The sequence below is a fragment of the Stegostoma tigrinum genome, chromosome 21, assembly GCF_030684315.1.
Source record: "Stegostoma tigrinum isolate sSteTig4 chromosome 21, sSteTig4.hap1, whole genome shotgun sequence".
NCBI classification, from domain to species: Eukaryota; Metazoa; Chordata; class Chondrichthyes; order Orectolobiformes; family Stegostomatidae; genus Stegostoma; species Stegostoma tigrinum.
Window position 1 is genome coordinate 37,181,134 of NC_081374.1, and position 22,885 is coordinate 37,204,018.

Here is a 22,885-nt window from a genome sequence, read left to right on the forward strand (position 1 = left end):
TCTCCTTCTTTTCTCTTTCAATGTTCATTTTTCTTACAAAAAGGAACTCATTGTTTGCTTATTTATCTTGTATTTCTTCAATCCTTTTTATATTCCTACGTTAAATACAAAATAGGTATTTTAAGCTCTTATACTTATTATTAATGACTTTAAAAAGATCAAACCCATCAGGTTTCTACATTCATTTACACCGGTCTTATTTATCATTTGCATTTATTCCTCATCTCTCTTGTTCTGAAAGGACTCAGTGATTGAATATGTTCGAAACAGAGATCAACAGAATGGAATTCAAAACATTGAAGTAGAAGATGACCTATGAGCTGGTTTAATGGAGGAGCACGGTGAAGGGGCTAAATGACCAACTTTGGCTTCTACTTTCTATCTGCTGGGTTGCAGCACTGAGAACAACAGTCATGCTTAACTGTCTTGCTCAGACAGCAATCATTTAGCTGCATGGCTGTACAGCAAATGTTAACAAGTTAGTATACTAGAGAAAGTGGAACTCAACTTTGTCTTCATCCTCAACCCATATAAGTCCACTTCCAACCAGCCATCACAACAAAATCATCAGCAAGAGATATTTTGATAGATTCCTTCACTTCCCAACCTCAGGTGTTTGGGTATTGATCACTGTTAGGTAACAACAATTAACAGGACCAGACAGGTTCCAAATGTGGGACCTTCTTAGCCTCAGTTACTAAAAAATTATGTGTGTCCTTTTTGGGAAACACATGTCCATTTTCATTTGCTTAATGCTACATCACTCAGCCCATACCTACCTACTCTCTGAATAGTAATGAATGCACAGTGTACATTTTGAAGTATTTCCTTTTCATATAAAAGTTTTCAAAAATAAGTTTTACCACAGTGCAGTGATTATTACATTAATATAAACTCCCATAGAATTACAAATGATACTGCACAGAATGAGTCCATTCGGCCCATCCGATCAATATTGGGATCACATTATACATTAATGATATGGAGGAAGGAACTTGGGGCATTGATGCTAAGATTGCAGATGACACAAAGATTGGGATGCCACAGAAGGACTTGGTTAGGCCAGGACAGTGGGCAAAGATGTTCAGATGGAATATAATGTGGGCAAGTGTGAGGTTATGCACTTTGCTAGGAATAAAAGAGGCACAGTCTATTTTCTAAATGGAGAAATGCTTCAGAAATCTGAAGCACAAAGGGACTTGGGAGTCTTTGTTCAGGACTCTCTTAAGGTTAACATGTAGTTTCAGTTGGCAATTAGGAAGGTATACACAATGTTTCATTCATTTTAAGAGAGTTAGTGTACAAGAGCCTGGACGTACAGCTGAGGCTATAAAAGGCGCTGGTCAGACTGCATTTGGAATATTGTGAGCAGTTTTGGGCCCGTATCTAAGGAAGGATGTGTTGGCATTGGAGGGAGTCAAGAAGAGGTTTACAAGAATGAATACGGGGATGATGAGATTGTCAGATGAGAAGCAGTTGAGGACTCTCGGTCTGTACTCAATGGAGTTTGGAGGATTAGGGTGGTCTCATTGAAACTTAGAGTGCTGACTGCCTGGATAGAGTGGTTGTAGCAATGATGTTTCCACTAGCACAAGGGACTAGGAACCGAGGGCACAGCCTCAAAGTGAAGGGATGAACCTTTAGGACTGAGAGGAGGAGGAATTTATTCAGCCAGAGGGTGGCTAATCTGTGGGAACACATTGCCACAGAGGGCAATGGTAGCCAAGTCATTGAGTGCATTTAAGACAGAGATAGACAGGTTCTTGATTAGCAAGGGTTATGGGGAGAATGCAGGAGAATGGGGTTGAGAAACATGATCAAATGGTAGAGCCGACTCAACAGGCTGAATGGTTTAATTCTGCTCTATATCTTATGGATCTTATTAACTATTTTGAGGATACTGATCCTGGATAGGACCCGATGTTTTAAGCAGCTCTATGAAGAATCTGAAATAGTTGTGCAATCAAAGCGAAGACTGAACAACAGAGATATATGAGAATCATTGTGGAACAGAGGACCTTCAGCTGGCTGAAGAACAAGCTTATTGGTCTAATCAGGTTGTCTCATTGTAAATCTGAATGGTGAATGTTGAATGAGTGGAGTAAGTATCACAAAAGGGATGAATCCCTGATTGTTACAAATAACAGCAATCTGTCCTGTGCTTTGTATAGTTGGTTTATTGTCACTTATATTGTGTTGAGCTGTTAGCACTCTCTTGTAAGTACAGTTTAATAAAGCCAGGCAGCTAATTTTAATTCTGAAACCACAAATAGGGTCTAGGCCTGAAACATCAGCTTTTCTGCTCCTATGATGCTACTTGGCCTGCTGTGTTCATCCAGCTCCACACCTTGTTATCTAAAATCAGTGTTTTTTTTAATTGGTACAGCCAACCAACATCTATGATTTCCTGTCCCCTCACTCATACCACACACTTACCACATTTCCCGTCCACCCACTCCTGCCCAATGTTGCAGGCTTCTACTTTTTCAGGTGCTTTTGCCAGCTTCTTTGCCACTTCGTAGTCCGTCCCAGAGAAGCGAATGTGGAAACGCTGCTGGTTGATTGACTTTTTCAAAGTTTTAATTGCAGATTTCAGTTTCTTCTCCATCTTCTGCCTCAGACAGTTAATGTTGCAGTTGCCTGCAAGGAATGGGTTTCATTTTGTCAAAGTGAGTTGTTATGAATGGATGGAGGAGACAGCCAGAGTGAAAGAGTTGAGGCAATCTCAGCTTAGTGCCCAGTGGACCGAGTGCCTCCTTAAGTCAAAAAGAGATTACAAAGTGGCTTATGTGTAAAGAGTGCCTGTCACCGGCTGCACTGTGGGTCATTCCAGAAGGACTTCATGGAGGCATAGCTTTTTTCTGCAAGTAACTGTGCTAACACGTACCATGGGAGTACTTATGATGAATGCTTTATTCTAACTCACTAACTTGTTTCAACAACCACATGTACAGTTCTAATTTTGAGCAAAGGAATCAACAGCACGTCACACATTTAGCAGTAAGTATTTAGTCCCTGGAACAGTATTTTCCTCAAATTTTACAAAACATTAATTTGCAAGCACAGTTAATAATTTGTGAGTGATATGGAAGACCTAGTGTGGTTTCCATATAATTTATTGTTTTGTACAAGGAAATATATATAGTCATAAAATCAATATACTTGCAGCAATTTCCACATTTATTCTATTTTAGGAAAAAATGTTTACAATAAAACAAAATGAAATTTTCCTGCTCCTTTATTTTTACTTGAGTCGATTTCAGACAGTACGAGTGGCCCGAGTGAGTGTGTATATGTATTAAACATCAGCCGTGGATGGGTATCACTAAACAAAAGCCCAAAATTAACCAATATCTAATAAGCCTTCTTAAATGATTCAGATATCTGTAAAACAAACCTTTTTATCCATGACCAGATTCGTGAATGAATTAATGACCATTTTAAGCAACTTGCAGTATTACGAAATACAACTGAGCTGAACTGTGAGCAGCCTGTTGGGGTTGTACTGATGGGGATGTACTAAACAAACCTAAGATGCTGTTAAATCTTCAATCAGTTAGAAGGTTTTAATTGATTAATCTTCTATTTTGTTAGCCTAACAAACCTTTGAACTGATTAAAGATTTAACAGTATCTTAACGTTTGTTTAGTACATCCTCAGCAGTGGTTTACTTATAAATTCTATGCCTGAGACTACTTCTCTCACTCACATCTGAAGAAGGATTGAGGCTCTGAAAGCTTGTGTTTTTAAATAAACAGGTTAGACTATAACCTGGTGTCGTGTGGTTTCTTATTTTCCTGTTACCCTTTCAAACAGTTTCAAAGCAGCATTATAATAAAGTCTTTGAGAGTATCCAAATCTCCAGTGAAACTCACAGAGAATTAGTGGCCCCATTTTCACCATCTACCACAGTTAATCCGTAAGAAATTGATGGCTTTCCTGCAGCATCTTGTTGACATGTGCTGTGACTGTTAATTTTCTATATGTACAGGTAGGTTAATATTATCCTATTTACAATCTGAGAAGGTTAAAGAGAAATACTATTGTAGACCCTTCATATACAAAAGAATCATTTTGATAAGAAAATCCATGAACTTCCAAGTAATTTGATTTCCACAAGCAGCAGTCAGGATGGGCAGAATCATATAATTTAACTAATCTATACCCTTAAACTTTACTCATACTCATCAAACTTAGTATTGACCCTCTATCAGAAAGCACATAGTCTGTATTTTCCAATGTACTGTTTGTCTCTATTTTATTGCAAAAGTAAAATGAGGGCTGTTGTGATGCAGTGGCCATATGCTTAGCTCTGAGCGAGACCAGGGTTCAAGTCTCAACTGCTCCAAAGGTGTGGATTAACATCTCTGAACAGGTTGATCAGGAAAATATCTGAACAAAATTGTGGTACAATGTCATGGGGCTTTTGTGGCATGGTGGTAACATCCCTACTTTTGAGTCAGGAGGAACAATTTCAAGTTCCATCTGCACTAGAAGTGTGTAATAGCATCGCTGAGCTGGTTGATTAAAAATTACTGAAAAACAGTGATATTATTTATTGCATGTTTGAGTTGATTATGGCTGTGAAGTCAGAAAGCTGTGGTCTTAAGCTGCACTGCCGATCTTCAGCTAGTAGTCTGTAGGTATATATTTTAGCACAATACCAAGGATATGCTGCATTGTCAGAGTCGCCAGCCTTTAGATGAGATGTCAAGTTGTGATCCTGCCTCCTTATTCAGATAAATATAACATGATGCACAATTGAAAGAGCTTAGAGTGCCCCTGGTATCCAGGCCAAAATTCCTTATTCAATGAATATCCACGGGATTCACATTGATTAGTCATTCCTTTCCGAGTGTGGCCTGTGGGGCTTGCTGTCGTGATTTCCTGCATAACTTTAGTAAATATCCATTAGTAATAACATGGCTTGTGTGAAACAGTTGCTTCCTTCACTGTATTGCTAATGATGTGAGAGTGATTTGTTTATGATTCATGGAGTGGCTTCAGTAGACAAGAAAGGAATGTGACTAGATAGGATTTGGATTACTGTATTGTGAACTCAACAAACCAGACTTCAACTTCACATTGTGCTTGGATAAGTTCCAAAAAGAATAATAAAGTAACAAAGTACTCAAATGCCTGGTCAAACAGCATTTGTGGACAGAATAACTCATTGCCATTTTGCGCTTACTGCTTCACTCTGTGAGGAAAACATACAAATCTGAGAGATCATCAATCCTTGTTTTCACTCTTGTCTTAGTCACGCTGCACACACGTTGTCTTCGCCAAACAAGCCATTACAAACACTAACACCTCTTTACTTTCTCTCTTTGAAAGCTGGATGGCGTGGGGTTGGAAGGTGAGGGTGGGGGTGACGTGGGAGACAGGGGAAGGGGGGTGGGGAGGGGCTACGTGACCTTCTACTGGCAAGTTTCTTGATGTTTTCTGGCAATATATTTCGTTGGGAAAGTGTTCTTGTTCCATGAAGTATCAGCAGCGACTGGCTGTGTGAACCTGAGCCTCCTGAGGTATGAGGTGTTCAGACAGAGCTGATTCTCTGCCTTTAAATACGGTGTCGGGATTTCACGCCCCTCCAGCTGAATTTCTGTGTCCACCTCCTCTGCACTATGGAAGGACACAGAATTGAGGGACAAACATCTGGTGTTGTTGCTCCTGTTGTTGCTGGAGCAGTTGACCGTGGCATAGATTCTGCTCTTGATCCTCAAATGATGGGGAAGGTGAAGCTGCATAAACTGTACACATGGTGTAATGAATGTGATTAATTAGAAATATGCTCGACAGATGAAATGACTTTCAAATGTTGACAATACCTGATCAACAATGATAACAATTTCAGACAGACCAAGCATGTTGGGCAGCAGCCTCTTACCAGGCAATTTCTGGGACTCTTCAGTTTTGATGGTCAAAACCTTTCCACCCCTTCAGTTTCACTCAAACGTTATTCCTGCTGCCACTCACCTCAGTGATCCTAATGAACTGTTCTTAACAGTTCGGGAAGTGGGTACTCCAGCTGGAAAATCCAGAACTAAAATGGTTCTCAGTCAAAATCTTTAATTATTTGCCTGTCGGTTTCAAAGATGTTGCACACTTGGCTTCAGTCCTGCCCCACTGAAATCCAGGAGAAGGTGGCATGTTGTCATGATACTGATATATTGTCAATTTCAAGGAATTTAACTCCTGCACGCACATAAATATATCTTCTCTGGGATAATTTGATCATAGACTTTCTTATCCAAAGATGCCAACTGAGTTCCTATACATTTTCAGCTTTTTCTACTCAAGATAAACCCCTGGACTAATGTGAGATCTACCCTGTTCAGGAAATGGACAAATACCCAAGCTCCTGAATCTGGCTGGGATTTCTGCTTGCAATTGCTGAGAGCCAGGCACTGCTCAAGTGGCCAGTATTTGGCTGTGAGCCTGGATTTTGAATGGCATTCAATCGCAAAAGCATGAGTGGCCATGACCCCATTGATTTATCTGTTATCAATGGGTAACCTGATTTTCTGCCCTTGAACCCAGAAGCCCACAGTTATGGGTGTCCTGCACCCACTTTGAGACTAGTATTGAACATGAGACCTCCCTCAACCATTCATTTCAGTTTCTCACCAGATAAATGTCTTAGTGTGTTTTATTTTAGTTATAATACTTTGAAAACAGCAACAAAGAAAACCATCCTTTCACCTGTTATATCTTCTTTTCTTATTTCTGCTTCAAAATCCAGTGTTATTCGTGTTACTTCTTTTCCTGGGGGATTGCGAGTACGTCGGCCTTTTGCTTTCTTGGAAGAATCACATTTTAGGTTCACAAATGTAACTTGACAGTTGTCGGTACAAGGGAAGGCAGCTCCTTTGTGAAAAGGCAAGAAAACAAAGTAAGCATAATAACTGATATCAGAGGTAATGCGCACAGTTCAACCACAACAAAAATTCTCTCCTCTTCTTCCAGATGTCCTGCCAAGTTTTAAATTTGAAACCAAATGTTTTGTGATTAATTTTTCACTTTATGCAAGGGCTCATTGAGACTCAGACCAATCATACTGCCTGAGGCTGGGACTGTAAAGGGCAGGAATGCAGAATAATTAGTCTAAAATGTACTTGCCTTCTAATCAAAGCAGGAGCCGAGGGGCGGAGGCAAAACAAAGAATTAAGTGGGGAAAAAACTACGAAGGGTTTTGTACCTGTAATAATTGGGCGCCCACTATCTTGCTTTCCCTTAATGCGTGGATGGAGGTAACACTTGGCATCTTTAATCTTGAAGGAAGCTCGATGTTTGACTGGGGGAGCTAAAGTCTCTAAAACGAAATAACATCATTTAAAGATATCTTAAGGCAGCATTTAAATGTAAACCAAGTGGCCATTCTTGCAGTTATTGTTTCCACTGTTTGCCGTGTACACTTGACAATTGAGGCAAATTTAACAGAATGATGATATGTGGGGGAGTTTTACAATCTGGCACAGCCGAGGAACATAGGAATTTAAAATTAGAAGCATGATTAGAGCACACATCCCCTTGAACCTGCTCTGCATTTCTTAAATTTACAGCTGAATTTTAGCATCAACTCTCTTTTTCTGCCTATCCCAAAATTGTTCAATTCTGTTAATGTCAAAAAAACCTAATGAACTCTGTCTTGAATATGTTCAAAAACTGAGCATCCCCAGCACTCTGGGTTCAAGGATATCAAGGGTGCACAAACTTCTGAATAAATGCAAGAATTAGCAGCAAGGTAGGCCATTTGGCCCCTCAAGCATGTTCCACCATTTAATGAGCTCATTGCCAATCTGATTTTTGCGGCAACTCTATTGTCCTGTTTTCCCATCTGCATCCCTCTGCCCCATAAGCTTCCTTTTTTTGTGAAGAAATTTCTCCTCATGTCAGTCCTCAATGACCCTTTATCCTGAAACTATGACCCCTGCTCTGGTCCTAGACATCCCAGCCAGGGAAACAACTTCTCAACGTCTGCTTTATCAAGCCCCTTAAAGATTTTATTCCAACAATGTGATCACCTCTTATTTCTTCCAAACCGCACAAACAGAGGCCCATCACACAAGAAACCCAGCAAACCATCAGACAGACAGTCGCACCAACACTAAGCAGGAAAAAGGAAGAAAACACACTCAATACACAAGAAAGGAAAGCCCTAAAAGGACTCAAAAAAGATAAAAACATCATTGTCCTACCTGCAGACAAAGGACGCTTGACAGTCATCTTAAACCGAACAGACTACATTGAGAAAGCGAACGCACTGCTTGCAGATACTGACACTTACCAACAGGTGGCGATAGACCCAACCCCACAACTAGAGAACCGAATCACAGCCTTCCTCAAAAAACTTCAAAAATCTGGAGAATTAAACAAGAGAGACTTCCAAAAAATGAAACCAGATGGATCCAACACACCACGCTTCTACGGACTACCAAAAATTCACAAACCAGGAGCCCCCCTCAGACCCATAGTGTCGCTACCTGGAACACCAACCTACAGATTAGCCAAGGAACTACACCAAAGACTAAAACACCTGGTAGAAGACTCCCACCACTCCATTCGCTCCACCCAAGAATTCCTGAACACCAAAGACACCAAGATAGAAGAGGATGAAATAATGGTCTCCTTTGACGTAACAGCCCTGTTCACATCCATCAACATCAACCTGGCCAAAGAAACACTGACTACACTATTAGAAGAACCGAAGACACATACACCAGACACCACCAACCTCATCAGCAAGGACAACATCATCAAGCGAGTGGACCTATGCCTCACCACCCACTTCACTTTCAATAACAAAACCTACAGACAAACCAACGGTACACCCATGGGATCTCCGATATCAGGGTTCTTAGCAGAGGCAGTAATGCAGAGACTTGAACAAACAGCTCTGCCAATCATCCAACCCAAACTTTGGATCCGCTACGTGGATGACACCTTTGTCATCACTAAACAAAACAAATTAGAGGAAACCTTCAAGACCATCAATAATACCCTGAACTGGCATAACATTCACAAAAGAGGAGGAAAACAACAACAAACTGCCATTCCTAGATGTCACAGTAGAGCGAACAGTCAATGGGGAACTTCAAACCAGAGTCTACAGGAAAACAACACATACGGACCAAATACTGAACTACAGGAGCAACCATCCCAACACCCACAAACGAAGCTGCATTAGAACATTATTCCAACGAGTCACCACACACTGCAGCACAGAGGAACTACACAGAGCAGAGGAAAATCACCCATACAGCGTATTCAAAAAGAACGGGTACCCTATGAACACAGTCCGCCGATTCCTCAGCAATAAATCCAAACAAACAGACAAAATGGGCTCAGAAACCATAACCACTCTCCCCTATATCAAAGACATTTCCGAAATGACTGCCAGACTACTCGGACCTCTTGGCATCAGGGTGGCTCACAAACCCACCAACACACTAAAACAGCAGCTAATGAACTTAAAATACCCGATACAGACAACAAACAAAACGAACGTCATCTACAAAATACCTTGCAAGAACTGTGACAAACACTACATTGGACAAACTGGCAGAAAGCTAGCCACCAGAATACATGAACATGAACTAGCCACAAAACGTCATGACCCACTATCACTCGTATCCTTACATACAGATGAGGAAGGACACCACTTTGATTGGGACAACACATCCACCCTAGGACAAGCCAAACAGAGACACGCATGAGAATTCGTAGAAGCAAGGCATTCCAACCGGAACTCCATCAACAAACACATTGATTTGGAGCCAATCTACCATCCCCTGAGAAAAAGAACAGGAAATGACATCACCAACCCAAGAAAACCTAACCAGATAAATAGAAAGCGGGACATAACACCAGCGCTTTGTCAGAGGCTCACTGATGATGTTACCCAGAATGGTGACGAAACGTCTGAAAATGAACCTTCCAGCTCAGCGAGCAATCTCACATCCAGAACCTCAACCTGAGCTACAAATCTTCTCAAAACTCGCTAGAGGCCCATTTGATTTAGTACCTTTTCATCGGACAACTGTCTCCTCCCAGGGTTAGATTAAGTGAATCTTCATTACACTTTCTTCAAGGCAAATGTATCTACATTGGGAAAGGGACCAAACCATACATAGTACTCCAGAAGGCAACTCTATAAAGCCCTGCATTATTTCGGCGAGACTTCCTTTCATCTTTTACTGTAACACTCTTGCAATAAAGACCTACTGCCTTTCAGGTTGGCAGTTAATGGATTAATGTACTCTGCCCAAATTCCCAAGATGTGCTCCAGTTTATGTAATTCTGTATCAGGAATGTGAATGGACTCAGGAAATCTCCCGCAAAGAGTGTCAAGGCGTCAGTGATTGCCTCAGTCAATAAATGTGGAGCTGGAAAAGCACAGCAGGTCAGGCAGCATCCGAGGAGTAGGAAAGTCAACGTTGTGCGCTGAAACATTGACTTTCCTGCTCCTTGGGTGCTGCCTGATCTGCTGTGCTTTTAACAGCTCCACATTTATTGACTCTTGCATTGAGCATCTGCAGTCCTTACTGTCTCATAGTGGCTGCTGCACTCTTGCTCTACGGTGAGAAACTCCATACTGAGACAAAAATATTTGTGTTAAATGGCAGAGCTCTGACCAAAATGGCTTAAGTGAGCAAAACATTTCAGCAATACTTAGGTGAGCAGGCCAACACTTTGTTAGGGGCTTACCTACACAGCCTGTGATGTTGGTATTCAGTCGTTGTTGAGCATCAGCCCTCCTTATAGGAGCCCCACAGCTCACAGTGTAACTGTTATCAGAGCCTGGCAGAAACAGGAACAGTATTTAGCAACAGAGGAATAGACCAGTCTTTATTGATGGCAAATAACCACCTGACGCACGTGCAGGATAAATTATACTGAATAACAGTTATAATTCTCACCCTCCAGGGTCATCTCCTTCCCTCCTAAAGATGGTGACTGATGCTGATAATATATATCTGTGACAATTGACAACCTCAGGAATCATGCCCAACTGACTCTCTTTGCTTGCAAATTTATGCCATGAGTTCTGGAAGGATTTTCAGCTTTGAAAGGACATCAAGAGCAAAGCTTAATCCTGGTTTCTGTCCTGTCCGTCCGTACCTGAACATGTACACACAAAGTGACATATGCACATACAAACACTTGCTCTCACTAGAGTCCCACATTGTGATCAATTGCTGATGTTTTAACCAGCTTTAGACAAACTGCTGCCCATCCCCATGAGGCTAACTGCTTTGTCTATGATTGAACTAGGAAAGTGCTAAATGAATTGCTGTACAAAAAATACCCAGCATGGATTTGATTCCTCAGTTGGAATAATAAATTCAGTACAAACTGGAGGTCACATTTTCAAAGAGTCGATCTGACTCATTGACTTTTAAAAGTGGCATGTGCGTTGCATCTCTATTTCTGGCAGATCCCATTTTGCTGGCAGTGGAAGAGGATCGAGTATGAATCATGCAGGGAAGAACTTGAACCCAGCCAGGCCATTTGACTTTAGTTCTCAGTTCAATGAGAAACCATTATGACTGTTCTGCAAGTGTGGGTGTCACAAATTGATGGAGGAGACATAAGCAGTCTTCAACAGCACATAAATGATAGACTTTTATCATGATCTGAAGTTGGACAGCATGTTATGTACGTGCTCTGAAGAGCATTGGTGCGATAACACTGCCATACTTGACCTCAGCTTGTATTCATACTGGTCAGGTGGTGAGGGTGATGGCTTGCATGTTGTCTAACAGGCAGAGAACGGTGACAAAGGTCTCTGGCAACTGAATTTCAGAAGGACACCTCCTAGTTTGTCTTAGTGGGCGGAGACGAACATCTTCATAAGTTCATGGAAGGCCACGTATAGACATTGCTGATGTTCTCTGCATTTTACTTGAAGCTGCCTTGCTGGGAACATCATGCCCATTGTGCCTCTTGATGGATGACGTCTGCATCATGACTCTGGCAGAAACTCTTCAGCCCCTGGTCAAAGGCGATTGTGGAGGATTCTTGCAATCATCTTCTCTAAGGCAGACAGTGGGGATACCCCTCTGTAGTGACTGCAATTGGTCTGATCTCCTTTTAAGAAGATGGTCACAATTAGAGTCTCAGAGATCCCTGCAATATTTCCCTCCCTCCAGATGAGGTCATGTGTTCATGCCAAGAGAGCTCCTTCATTGGATTTTAATATTGCAGTGGGAATTCCATTTGCTCTGATGGCATTTTTGGCTGAGCTGTCAGATGGCTTTTTCAACCATGCATCAGGTTGAAGCAAGATGGTGGTGGGTAGCATGCTGTGGGATGTGACGAAGGCACCCACATTGAGGACTGAGTCTCTGTTGAGGAGACCCTTGAAGTACACCTTCCAATAAGTACTTACTGCCAGTCTGTCCTCGACGAGCTCCAGTCCATTCTTAGCTCTTAATGGGGTAAGCTCTCATTTGGGTCATAGATGGTCAAGGCTGTTGACCAGATGCTGAGTTTCTTGCCCTTTTTCCACCCAACATTCTTTCTTTTGGGTCACATATTTATGTTGGACCTGGCCTTCATTTGTCTGTAGACCTGTTTTCTTTCCTTCAAGATTTGTTGGTGCTTCCAGTTAAAGATTACCTTGCATTTGCAATTTACTAACTCTTGGATCTCTTTGTCATTCTTGTCAAACCTGCCTTGGTGCTTCCCTTTGATGGAAGCCACAGCATACTCACAGGTGCTGGATATGATGGATATAAGGGCAGACTGAGCACTGTGGATGTCCTGTTCATTGTGCATTGCCAAGGTGACTGTGGCATGCTGACTGAGTAAGCTTTGTTTGCAGACACCTTGAGTAGGGGTTTATGTTGTGGTCTTGTTAGGTGTCCCTCACAGAATCCATGCTACAGCAATGACACACAATCTAAACTGCAACTTATTTTTAAAACTTGTGTCCTTTGAGTCTGAATCACTGCATCATCTCATGTTTTCCCTTTGACACAGGATTTTTTTGGTTTGACTCCCGCAGTCTCTGACCATGTTCACACACTGGATGAACTCAGAACCCAAGATCACTTCCACAGATCTCTACCAATGACCTTCATAATGCTGTTCATTGGTCTGTATGAAGAGGCAGATTCATTGTCAGATCCCATTCAGATCACCACCACTAGTCACCCTGTTGTTTGTGCTGTCATCAATATCTTCTAGATATACATTTCTCCAGGATCCATGTGGCCGAGTGTAGTGAAGGATAGCCAACTGCTTGTCTCACTATAAGAGTGTCTCATAGCAAACATGATAAAGTTAATTGTGTCTCTGCAACTACTTACTTTTACAAGCTTATAGTATATGTTATTAGAGAGATTGCGACCTGGTCTTAGGTCCGACTTCTTCAAGGTCCTTTGTGATCCTTTGCTTCAGTCCTCATGGCATCATCAAAGTGAGTGTGCGTACTACACTCAAGCAACTATTAATCCTTTCAGACCTGAGAACAACGGTAACGTTGGAAGCAGTGTCCTCATCCAAGCCATTGTAAAAACTTGCTGTATTTTGACAAATAATCACCAAACACCTACCTTCAGAAGAAAAACTCAGGAAGAAGATGGGTCCTCAATATCCAATTTAGAAATCATGGCAGTCAGTTAAACAGTTTTTGACATTCAATATGTATGTAACTAACAAACAATAGTTTCCAAAGAAAATGGGAAAGAAAACAACTTTTTAACGCCTTGATGTGTCTGCTCCCTGGACTGCCCTTAGCAGCATCCAGAAATTTAGATTTCAATTGCTGAAGACTTGAGGGAGAATCTGGAGGATTAGCAACCCAAAATTCCACTGGTAAGGAAGGACAACCAGTGGCCTCGTGTTGAGCCTAGAATGTTGAACAGGATGTGGGTTTCTCCTGAATTTGCAATGAGGCCTACCTGCCTGGAAGTGAGCCTTGGAGGCACAGCTGAGTGAGCAGGTTTCTCTCTTCCCACTCTTGACGCAGGAAAGTTGTGCTTGGGGAGGGCTGGAACCCAGCAAGCACTTTGCTGCCTCTGAAAATTCAAAGAAATCAATGTCACACATCCTGATAAACCACGAAACAGCTGTAAAATGTTTAAACTTGAAATAAGGGGGCAGGGGATTAACCTTAAATCAAACTGACCAGATTGAAGAATGTAAAATGAGGTGGGTGTCCGATCTAAACCTGTTACTTTCCCACTGGGAAGAGTAGGTAAAATATCAAAAACAATGTTTACTGCATTGAGAGAGGTCAGCACAGAACAGAGCTACAACTGAGCCCATTCTAATTGCCTGCAAGATTCGAAGAGTCCAACAAATTAAGCTAACACAATATTTCCATACAGTCTTTTGCACCCAATCCCTGGATTCTGATGAGACCAGCATTTTTCAGAAAAACCTTCAAAGGTTCTTTTTGCTGAGGAATACTGAGGCCCGATTATAGATGAAGCACAAGTTGCTCTTTTGCTTCACTTTTTTTCCCCCAACAACCATCTGGATGGCCAGCTCACTTGAAATGTGGCCATAATTGAATGGGCTCAAGACTAGGGGGCATATTTTTGAGATGAGAGGAGAGAAATTTAAATAAGACAGGAGGGGCAAATTTTACACACAGGGTGGTTCACATGTGGAATGAACTTCCTGAGGAAGGTGGATGTGGGTAGAATTACAACATTTAAAAGACACTTAGATAAGTCCATGATAGGAAAGGTTTGGAGGGATATGGGCCAAGAGCAGGCAGGTGGGTAGTTTAATTTGGGATTATGTTAATCATAGACTGGTTGCACCGACAGTTCTGTTCCTGTGCTGAATGACTGTATGAGAAGAGACTTGCACCATTGACTGCTGAAAGGAAAAGACATCAGCAGCTCATTCCTGCCTCTGGATGTTCTATCTTTATAAATATTCTACTACAGCTATATTTATAGCGCAAACTGGGGGCAACTGCTGCTAAAAGGCACTTTGTCCTGAATCCCTCAAGGGAGGAGGTATCAAGGTTACTGTAACGTGCAGATGTTTTTAAAACTGTTGTTCAATGAGATGCCAGGCATAAAGACCCTCAATAATCTTGGACTGAAATTACTGTGGAAAATGATGATGCAATGCAGAATCTGTCCCTGTGCAGATGATCTGTGTAAGAAATTATTTCACAGGGAGTGGGAACATCTTTGTCCTTTTTCCCCAACAGCTATCTCTTTGACACCATCACAGTTATCATCAGCTCAGTTCCTTAAGCAGTAAAAACAGTAGAGCCTTTGAAGAATAACACACTGGAAGTGACATTTCTGTGGGAGGGAACAGATTAAAGGTAGCAAGAATTGGACAGATAGACTGATATATGGAATGCTTTCAATTGGAAGATGATACCTAAGAAAAAGTTCCACATTCTTTAATATACTGCTGCACAATTCAGGCAAACCAGGCTCAAACATTCACAGTGTGCATAGCATTTGTGATTAATTTTCCTTAAACCATCCAACCAAGTGATTAGAGTGATTAAAGAGATACATATAAAACAATCAGTTTGTCTTAGTCTATGTCAATATTGGCACTTGTTTTACCATTGATGAAATTTATTAAAATCTTCAATCGTCTCAATAAGTAATGTTTCTGAGTCATAGACACAGAAGAAAATATTAAAAGACACATTTTATTTACAAAGAACAATCAAACAGTCACGCCTGTTTTAATCTTAGATATTTCTGGAGCAAGAATTTGAAAAATGGCTGGTCTAAAACTAGGTAGATGGCGGCATGTAGAAAACAAATGGAGCGTGAACTCGATATGCTGTAATGAGCAAGTGTAATAACTACAGAAATCTTTGAGTTTCCTAAATTTCTCAGCCTTGATCCTCCTTTAAGAAACTCCTATCTTCCCAAGCTCTTGGTCACGTGTCCTCGAATCTCCTTGTGTGGCTCAGTGCTCAATTTTGTCTGGTAGTGCTCTATGAAATGCCTTCAAGGCAGTATGTAAATGCAAGCTGTCCATTTTGCTAAATGATAAGTGATACATCAAATATACGAAACAATTGAGTAAAGTGACCAGATTGGGATTTCATTGTAATGTTTGACTTGATGTACCAGGTGCAGTGAGCAATGCCCCTGAAGAACAGAATGTAAGTGACCATCCCTTCCTTTTTGGTTTGATTACCCCCTTTGTCTCAATCAAACTTTATCTCCAGTGTCATGCTGGCTTAGGGGGCAAGTGACCCCCCAAGATAATCTTGCTGTTAGTTTTTTCGGTGTTGCCATTCTGAATAAAACAAACTCCCTTCTAAAAAGAAAATACAGTGTTTGTGTTAAAATGATTTGAAAATAATCTATATAAAAACATGTAATGACATCTCAGATTAATTATTTATTTCCGAAGCAATGGAGATTTGCTGAGACACATTAGGTGGCTTATGATTGTCACAATCAAGTATTTCTGATTAAGATGATATTACAGGATTGCTACCTCCATTAGTACCACTAGGGGATGCCAGAGATCTGAGTTCCTCACGTACCCACACAGTCTTTCTTATTCCAGTGCAGTTTGTAACCACTGCTTGGACAAGAGCATTGATAGCTTCCCAGTGTATTAACACAGCCGTGCTTGCAGCCACCATGGTTCATGCTGCATTCATCGATATCTGAAAGAGACACAGACACATTTAGTTGGCTTATATTAAGCAAGTCCTGTTCGGGCACAAGCAACTTTTTGGTTTGTATTTTTTTTAATGGAACACTACATGGCTTAACGTGTCATACTTGAGCAGGGGCCATGCTAATCTTCTTTGTATTGTTCCAGTTTCAGTCTCAGGCCTCAACTATTGCAACACTGATTTGACAGCAGCTCTGGGTATCTCTTGCACTTAGATTCCCCCCAAAGCATGGTTCTGATGACCGCTGATTGGGTGATCCTGAAAACCAGGGTGTAACTGATTCTACAGCTCCAGGGCTGTTTGCTGTGGTACCACAAACCTCAAAGGTTTAAGGTGGAAGTGTTTGGATAAATAGAGGTGGTACAGAGGTAATTGCAATCAAATAGTTATACCTAACATATTGATGCATGCTACATTGAACATTGTCATGTCACCTGAGCTTTCAAGGAGACGACAAGAATGTTCACATTTTCTCACGTTGTCTTGCTGTGGCGATGGATGATTTGCCAAACACCATTAATCCAGTCAGCGTCTCTTTCATCCCTTCAACATAATACAGTTCTTTCAGGTCAATATAAATTGTCCCACTAGAGAGACTCACAGCTTGGAATATTTATTTACAACCTAGTTGATGAAAGGAGACCTCACTTCTATTTCCTGAATTAACCTGTTCTGAAACAGACCAATGCGAGTCATGGTGACATGTAGATGCCAACAGCTCAGTGGCACATGGGATTGGCGCACATTTGAGTTCTATCACAGAGTATACACTTACCCTCCCATTACTGTGGGAGTCCAAGTAACCCCCCTCAACTGGACAGAGATTTGGATCATAGCACTATGAACCCAACATATAAAAGAAAAGTGGGTTAAATTAATCTAAAAATTCTTCCTTCATAAGTTTCAGACAGCTGGTTACAAAACAGCCATGATTTAGAAGTATTTCAGCAACAGTGGGCTATATCTTCTGGTTTTTGGTCAAGTCTGAGTTTTTGGAGTATTTTCACCTCAAGGCCTAGCTTGTATTCTCAGTGTATCTTAACAAATTCACTCAGTAACTACCTACTGTGCTTTATGGCATCTCTCACATCTGATCCTAGCCCCATCTTACCATGCATTGTTTCCCATGGGCGTGTGCTCAGCTTTTAAAGGCCATTTGGCACCTGGGAAAGCACAGCAACTCAAAGCTGCCCCCTTTGCTGCAGAACAGAGTGTGAACATGTCAGAGAGAAGGACAATACCATTATGATTCTCCAAACGGGGAACCAGAGGTCCTGGGTGAGGGGGTGATGCAGAGGAGAGGAGGACCAGCAGAGGAGACTGCACCACCAGACCATGTCAGCCCAGCCCAAGGTCACCACCTGGGTCAGCACTGTATCCATGGTGTGGAGAAATAGCCAGCAGAGCCAGAAGACAGTCAATCAATAACCTCCTCCACTGTGCCAAAGTAAGTGCAATATTTTCTTTTGTTATCTCACAGTCACTGTCACCTGCTGCACAAACCTCCAATTGAGGCTTATGCTGTGCCACTGTCATTATCATCTGCAATGTCTTCCCTTAATCTCTCTCACAACCCACAACCCTGCAAGGCCTCTGCACTGCCTCCTCTCTCCCTTGGAACATCTCACCTCCTTTCACCCCTGTGCACCAGCAGCCACAGCCATGCCACCCATTTTCATCTCACTCAATCCATCCCTTTCTTTCATGACAGCTGTAGACAGCCTAGACAGGGCAGAAAGAGCCTGTACAAGTGGAAAGGTGCCTGACATTAGACTCCTCACCCCTTACAAGGAGAGAATACTGATACTTGCAGAAGACTGCTGCCACAGAGATGCTGAGATATCCAAGTCCCACCAATCGTGTACATACCACTCCTGATTCCACTGCAACTCTCTGTCAGTCTCATTCATCACACACTACGTCTAACCACTGCTCATCATATATTTTTCTCTCTTATGTCTCGCAGGTATTTCCAGCATCTCTACCACATCCATGGTGAAACTAATGGCTGCACCAGAAACCTCTTGGACGTCTGGGCACAAGAGTGCCAAGATCTCAGATGAAGCATTGGCAAGGCTGCCAACTGTGTCCTCCACCAGCTCAGATATTGGCACTTTAGTGGGAACATTAGACTCAGATGGTATGGGACCACAATCTGCTGGGCACCTTACTGTGACAGCTCCTCAGTGGGCAGAGGAAGAAATGCCCCAGACTGCTGGCATCTGGAGGACTGGCAGAGACCAGACACCTGCTCAGTCCTAGGCAGCAGAGGACCCTGTGGCAAACAGGGATGTTTTCAAATGCACAGGGAGGAACAGAACAGACTGTGCAGTATGTCATGTGACCACCTGGTTGCCAGTTATCATGGACAGCTAGGTCTAGCACCTTCAGGGGTTGCTGGAGATGTGCATATGACTATACAATGGTCCTCAGGTTTGTTTTATTCATTCATGAGATGAGGGCATTGCTAGATGGCATTGCCTATCCCTCGCCCAGACAGCAGTTAAATCTCAAGGTCTGGAATCACATGTAAGGATGGCAGTTTCTCTTCCTAAAGGACATTAGTGAACCAGATGGGTTTTTACAACAATCAACAATGGATTCATGGTTATCATTGGACACGTATTTCCAGATTTTTATCAAATTCAAATTCCACCATCTGCCATGGTGGGTTTTGAACCCAAGGCCCCAGAACATTACCTGGATCACTGGATTAACAGTCTAGTGATAATATCACTAGGCCATCGCCTCCCCCTCAATTGAAGGAATGGTAACTGAGCATGGGGAAGATGGCACGTACTCCAATTGTCCTTCCTCATAAGGAGACATGGCAGTGCCAGGAGGCATCTAGCTGGAGGAGGAGCCTCATACAGTTGCCTTAGAGGTTTCCAATCAGCACACACCAGGGGGGACTGGCCTGCTACCTCCATCCTGCCTACCTATTCCAACCCTTGGAAATTCCTGCTGAGGAGTGTCAACTTACTGTTGGCACATCTGGCTCATCCAGACTCCTCTGCCCTGGGATCGCCCTGCCAAAATTCCAGGGTCAGAATCCTATACACCAGGGCAGTGACAATGCGCTGTGTTTGATTTTGTACTTATTTATAAATAGCACTGAATGACCTGACATCTGGATGTTTGTCTCACGGTATAGCCTTGATGTCATGGTTACACCGTCAAGACCAATTCATGTCCATACACAATGGTCCATGGACAGAGGTCCATGCTGACGGCGTTCTGAAAGCACGACGGACAATGCATCTATATGGTTGTGGTGACACCTTTGGCCCTCCATATACGGGGTGTGTGTGCATGCGTGCGTGTGTGTGTGGCGGGGGTTCATTAGGATGTCCAACATTCTTTCCCTTTAAAAGCTGTGTTATTGGTGGGTGCTATAGCTTCCTTTCTCACAGCCTGAATCACTTACCCTGCCTGCACACACGTGTACACTTCCTCCTGTTCACTTTTTGAATTTCAGCACAATGGAAGGTGGACATTGTATGTCGCTGAGCTTCCAAACATCCAAATCCTCTTTCTGTAAAGCCTATAAATTGCACACCTCCTTAGGGCCCCCCAACCCATTGACATGAACTCTCTCCCACATTACCCCATTCCTATTCATGCTTTGCCACTGTCCCCTTCTTTACAGAAATTATTGTCCCCATTCACAACTGTCATCTTCCCCAAACCCCTACCTCCATCTTCAGCCTCCAGCCCGAAAGACTAATTTGCAAAGTCTAATTCCCATGGCAATGGCTGCTCTTGCTGCCATAACCCCCACTCTTTATTTTACAAATCCGCTTTGCCTCTTAATGTCTGAAGCTGGAGCTGACAGACTGAGTATGCCCACACACCCATCATCCTCAGATGACAAGCACCCAGACCCCTGACTGGTAGATGTACATTTCCACCGTTGCATTAGTCTCGCTCCTTGAGCTGACTGCTGTGGAAACTGACTGTGACCCACTCCCTGAACTGCAGAGGCGTGGACCCCTGACTGAGAATGCCTCGACCGGATGGCCGACTGTACCCAATTGTCTGGTCTGGTATTGGCGCCTGCCCTTGATTCACTGTGCTAGGACTGCTTGTCTGACCAGTGCCTCCATTGACTGTGCCAAGGATGACTCCCCTGCGACTTTAAGACATAGCTGCCTGCTTGCTGCATGACATAGTGGATCTGTCACGGAAGCTACTGGCACAGGATGCAATGCGAGACTGATGGAGCACACTGCCACACAACAAGATATCCATCCCCTTCATTACTGAGCACTGCTGACCAGCAAGGCAAGCAGCCTTGTAATATAATAAAGTGTGAAGCTGGATGAACACAGCAGGCCAAGCAGCATCTCAGGAGCACAAAAGCTGACGTTTCGGGCCTAGACCCTTCATCAGAGAGGGGGATGGGGTGAGGGTTCTGGAATAAATAGGGAGAGGAGGGAGGCGGACCAAAGATGGAGAGAAAAGAAGATAGGTGGAGAGTAGAGTATAGGTGGGGAGGTAGGTCAGTCCAGGGAAGATGGACAGGTCAAGGAGGTGGGATGAGGTTAGTAGGTAGGAAATGGAGGTGCAGCTTGGGGTGGGAGGAAGGGATGGGTGAGAGAAAGAACAGGTTAGGGAGGCAGAGACAGGCTGGGCTGGTTTTGGGATGCAGTGGGTGGAGGGGAAGAGCTGGGCTGGTTGTGTGGTACAGTGGGGGGAGGTAATGTCCATGGAGGAGAGGTGTGTGTGGCTAGTGCCCATGGATTATGAACTGAGCTGCACTTTGGTTGTACCCAACGTAGAGGTCATTTGGAGCAAGTGGCAATCTGAAACCACCAGGTACCCGCTTTGGTTTCCACGTCAGGTCTGTGCATGGTGAATTTGGGAAGATAGAAAGCTGAATATTAGCAAGGTGAGTTAGGCTGCCACCATGATGTTTGACAAGCAATAATCCTCCTTATTTGGCAACTCATTGGGAAGAAACTCACCACAGCACTTGGCAAAAGCATAAAATCTGGAGCTTGATGCTCCCGATGTTCAAATAGGCCTCATTGACCTCTCATCGAATTGTGGCACTCAGCCCCTTTTAAGGCTCAAACCCTTTGAAGATTCTGTCCAATATATTTTCCATTACCAAAATGACCAAAGGCTGTTTTGCAGTTGTCTATCAGTGATGTTTACAACTGTCCTGCACAACTTGTGTTAGTCATAACAATTCACTAAGACCTTGATGTGGTTCTTTGGCAAAGGTATAACAAACTAGGATTAGATGAGTTCCAACACTATTACCTCAATATGCAGTGATAATGGGAACTGCAGATGCTGGAGAATCCAAGATAATAAAATGTGAGGCTGGATGAACACAGCCGGCCCAGCAGCATCTCAGGAGCACAAAAGCTGACGTTTTGGGCCTAGACCCTTCATCAGAGAGGGAAGGTGGCCATGAACTTTAATGCATTGGTCTCCTTGCAAGCTAAAGTTGATTATTAGCAACATCCCTAGGTTCACCATCGCCAGTTACTCTGATGAAGGGTCTAGGCCCGAAACGTCAGCTTTTGTGCTCCTGAGATGCTGCTGGGCCTGCTGTGTTCATCCAGCCTCACATTTTATTATCTTGCCTCAATATGCAGTTCTGCAAAGACCAAGTTCTAGTAGGGGTATCATAATAAAAATCATTTTCTCATATTGGGTTGGGTTTTAGGCCTAAAAATAATTATCTACTGTAAGCAAGAATTCATAGCAACAGTTTCAAAACAGTTATCGACCTCAACCCTTTGAGGAAGATGGAAAGGAAAAGAGGTTGTAACAATGAAAAATAAAGAAAGGATAGGAAGTGATTTACTTAATCATAGAAAAATTATAAAACTAAATATGGAAAGAGAAATGAAAGGTCCAAAGAATAAGGCATTTAAAAGAGCAAAGTGACTCCAGGGAAGGGAAAAATTAAAGGATTAAAGAACAAATAAAAAAGAAAGAATGTACCATTTCATTAATAAAATACAATGTCAACTTTAATTGAAAGATTAGAAGCTGTTAAGTCAAATTTAATGGACTCCAAACTCGAGGCTACTGGCAAAGGGCCATCAAGTCTGCTGTAGGTGAAATAATGAGTCTGAGCCACATAACAAGGGAGGGATGTCTCCTAGCTCACCATGGCCTGCAGAATAATATGTTGTGCTTCATCCCCATTCAATAATTTGGGAGGGTTCAATGTGGGGTGTGGTTTGGGAACATTTGTAGAGGGGAGGAAAACAGAAGTTCATTATTTCT

General features: G+C 42.6%; 1 protein-coding gene and 1 non-coding gene across 3 annotated transcripts in view; both read right to left on the bottom strand.

Annotated features, from left to right (window-relative positions):
* Positions 1-22,885, bottom strand: part of LOC125462693 (signal peptide, CUB and EGF-like domain-containing protein 3) — a 361,430-nt gene that overhangs the window by 20,878 nt on the left and 317,667 nt on the right. For both annotated transcript variants that reach the window (XM_059653452.1, XM_059653453.1), the window contains 6 exons: positions 16,499-16,624; positions 13,911-14,027; positions 10,711-10,803; positions 7,202-7,315; positions 6,706-6,870; positions 2,437-2,640 (listed from right to left, as the gene is read on the bottom strand). In XM_059653452.1, the coding sequence (XP_059509435.1) occupies positions 2,437-2,640; positions 6,706-6,870; positions 7,202-7,315; positions 10,711-10,803; positions 13,911-14,027; positions 16,499-16,624 (819 nt within the window). The remainder of the gene's footprint in view (positions 1-2,436; positions 2,641-6,705; positions 6,871-7,201; positions 7,316-10,710; positions 10,804-13,910; positions 14,028-16,498; positions 16,625-22,885) is intronic.
* On the bottom strand, positions 16,706-16,811 carry LOC125463030 (U6 spliceosomal RNA). Its single transcript, XR_007249740.1, has one exon. It is a non-coding gene; the product is annotated as a U6 spliceosomal RNA (small nuclear RNA).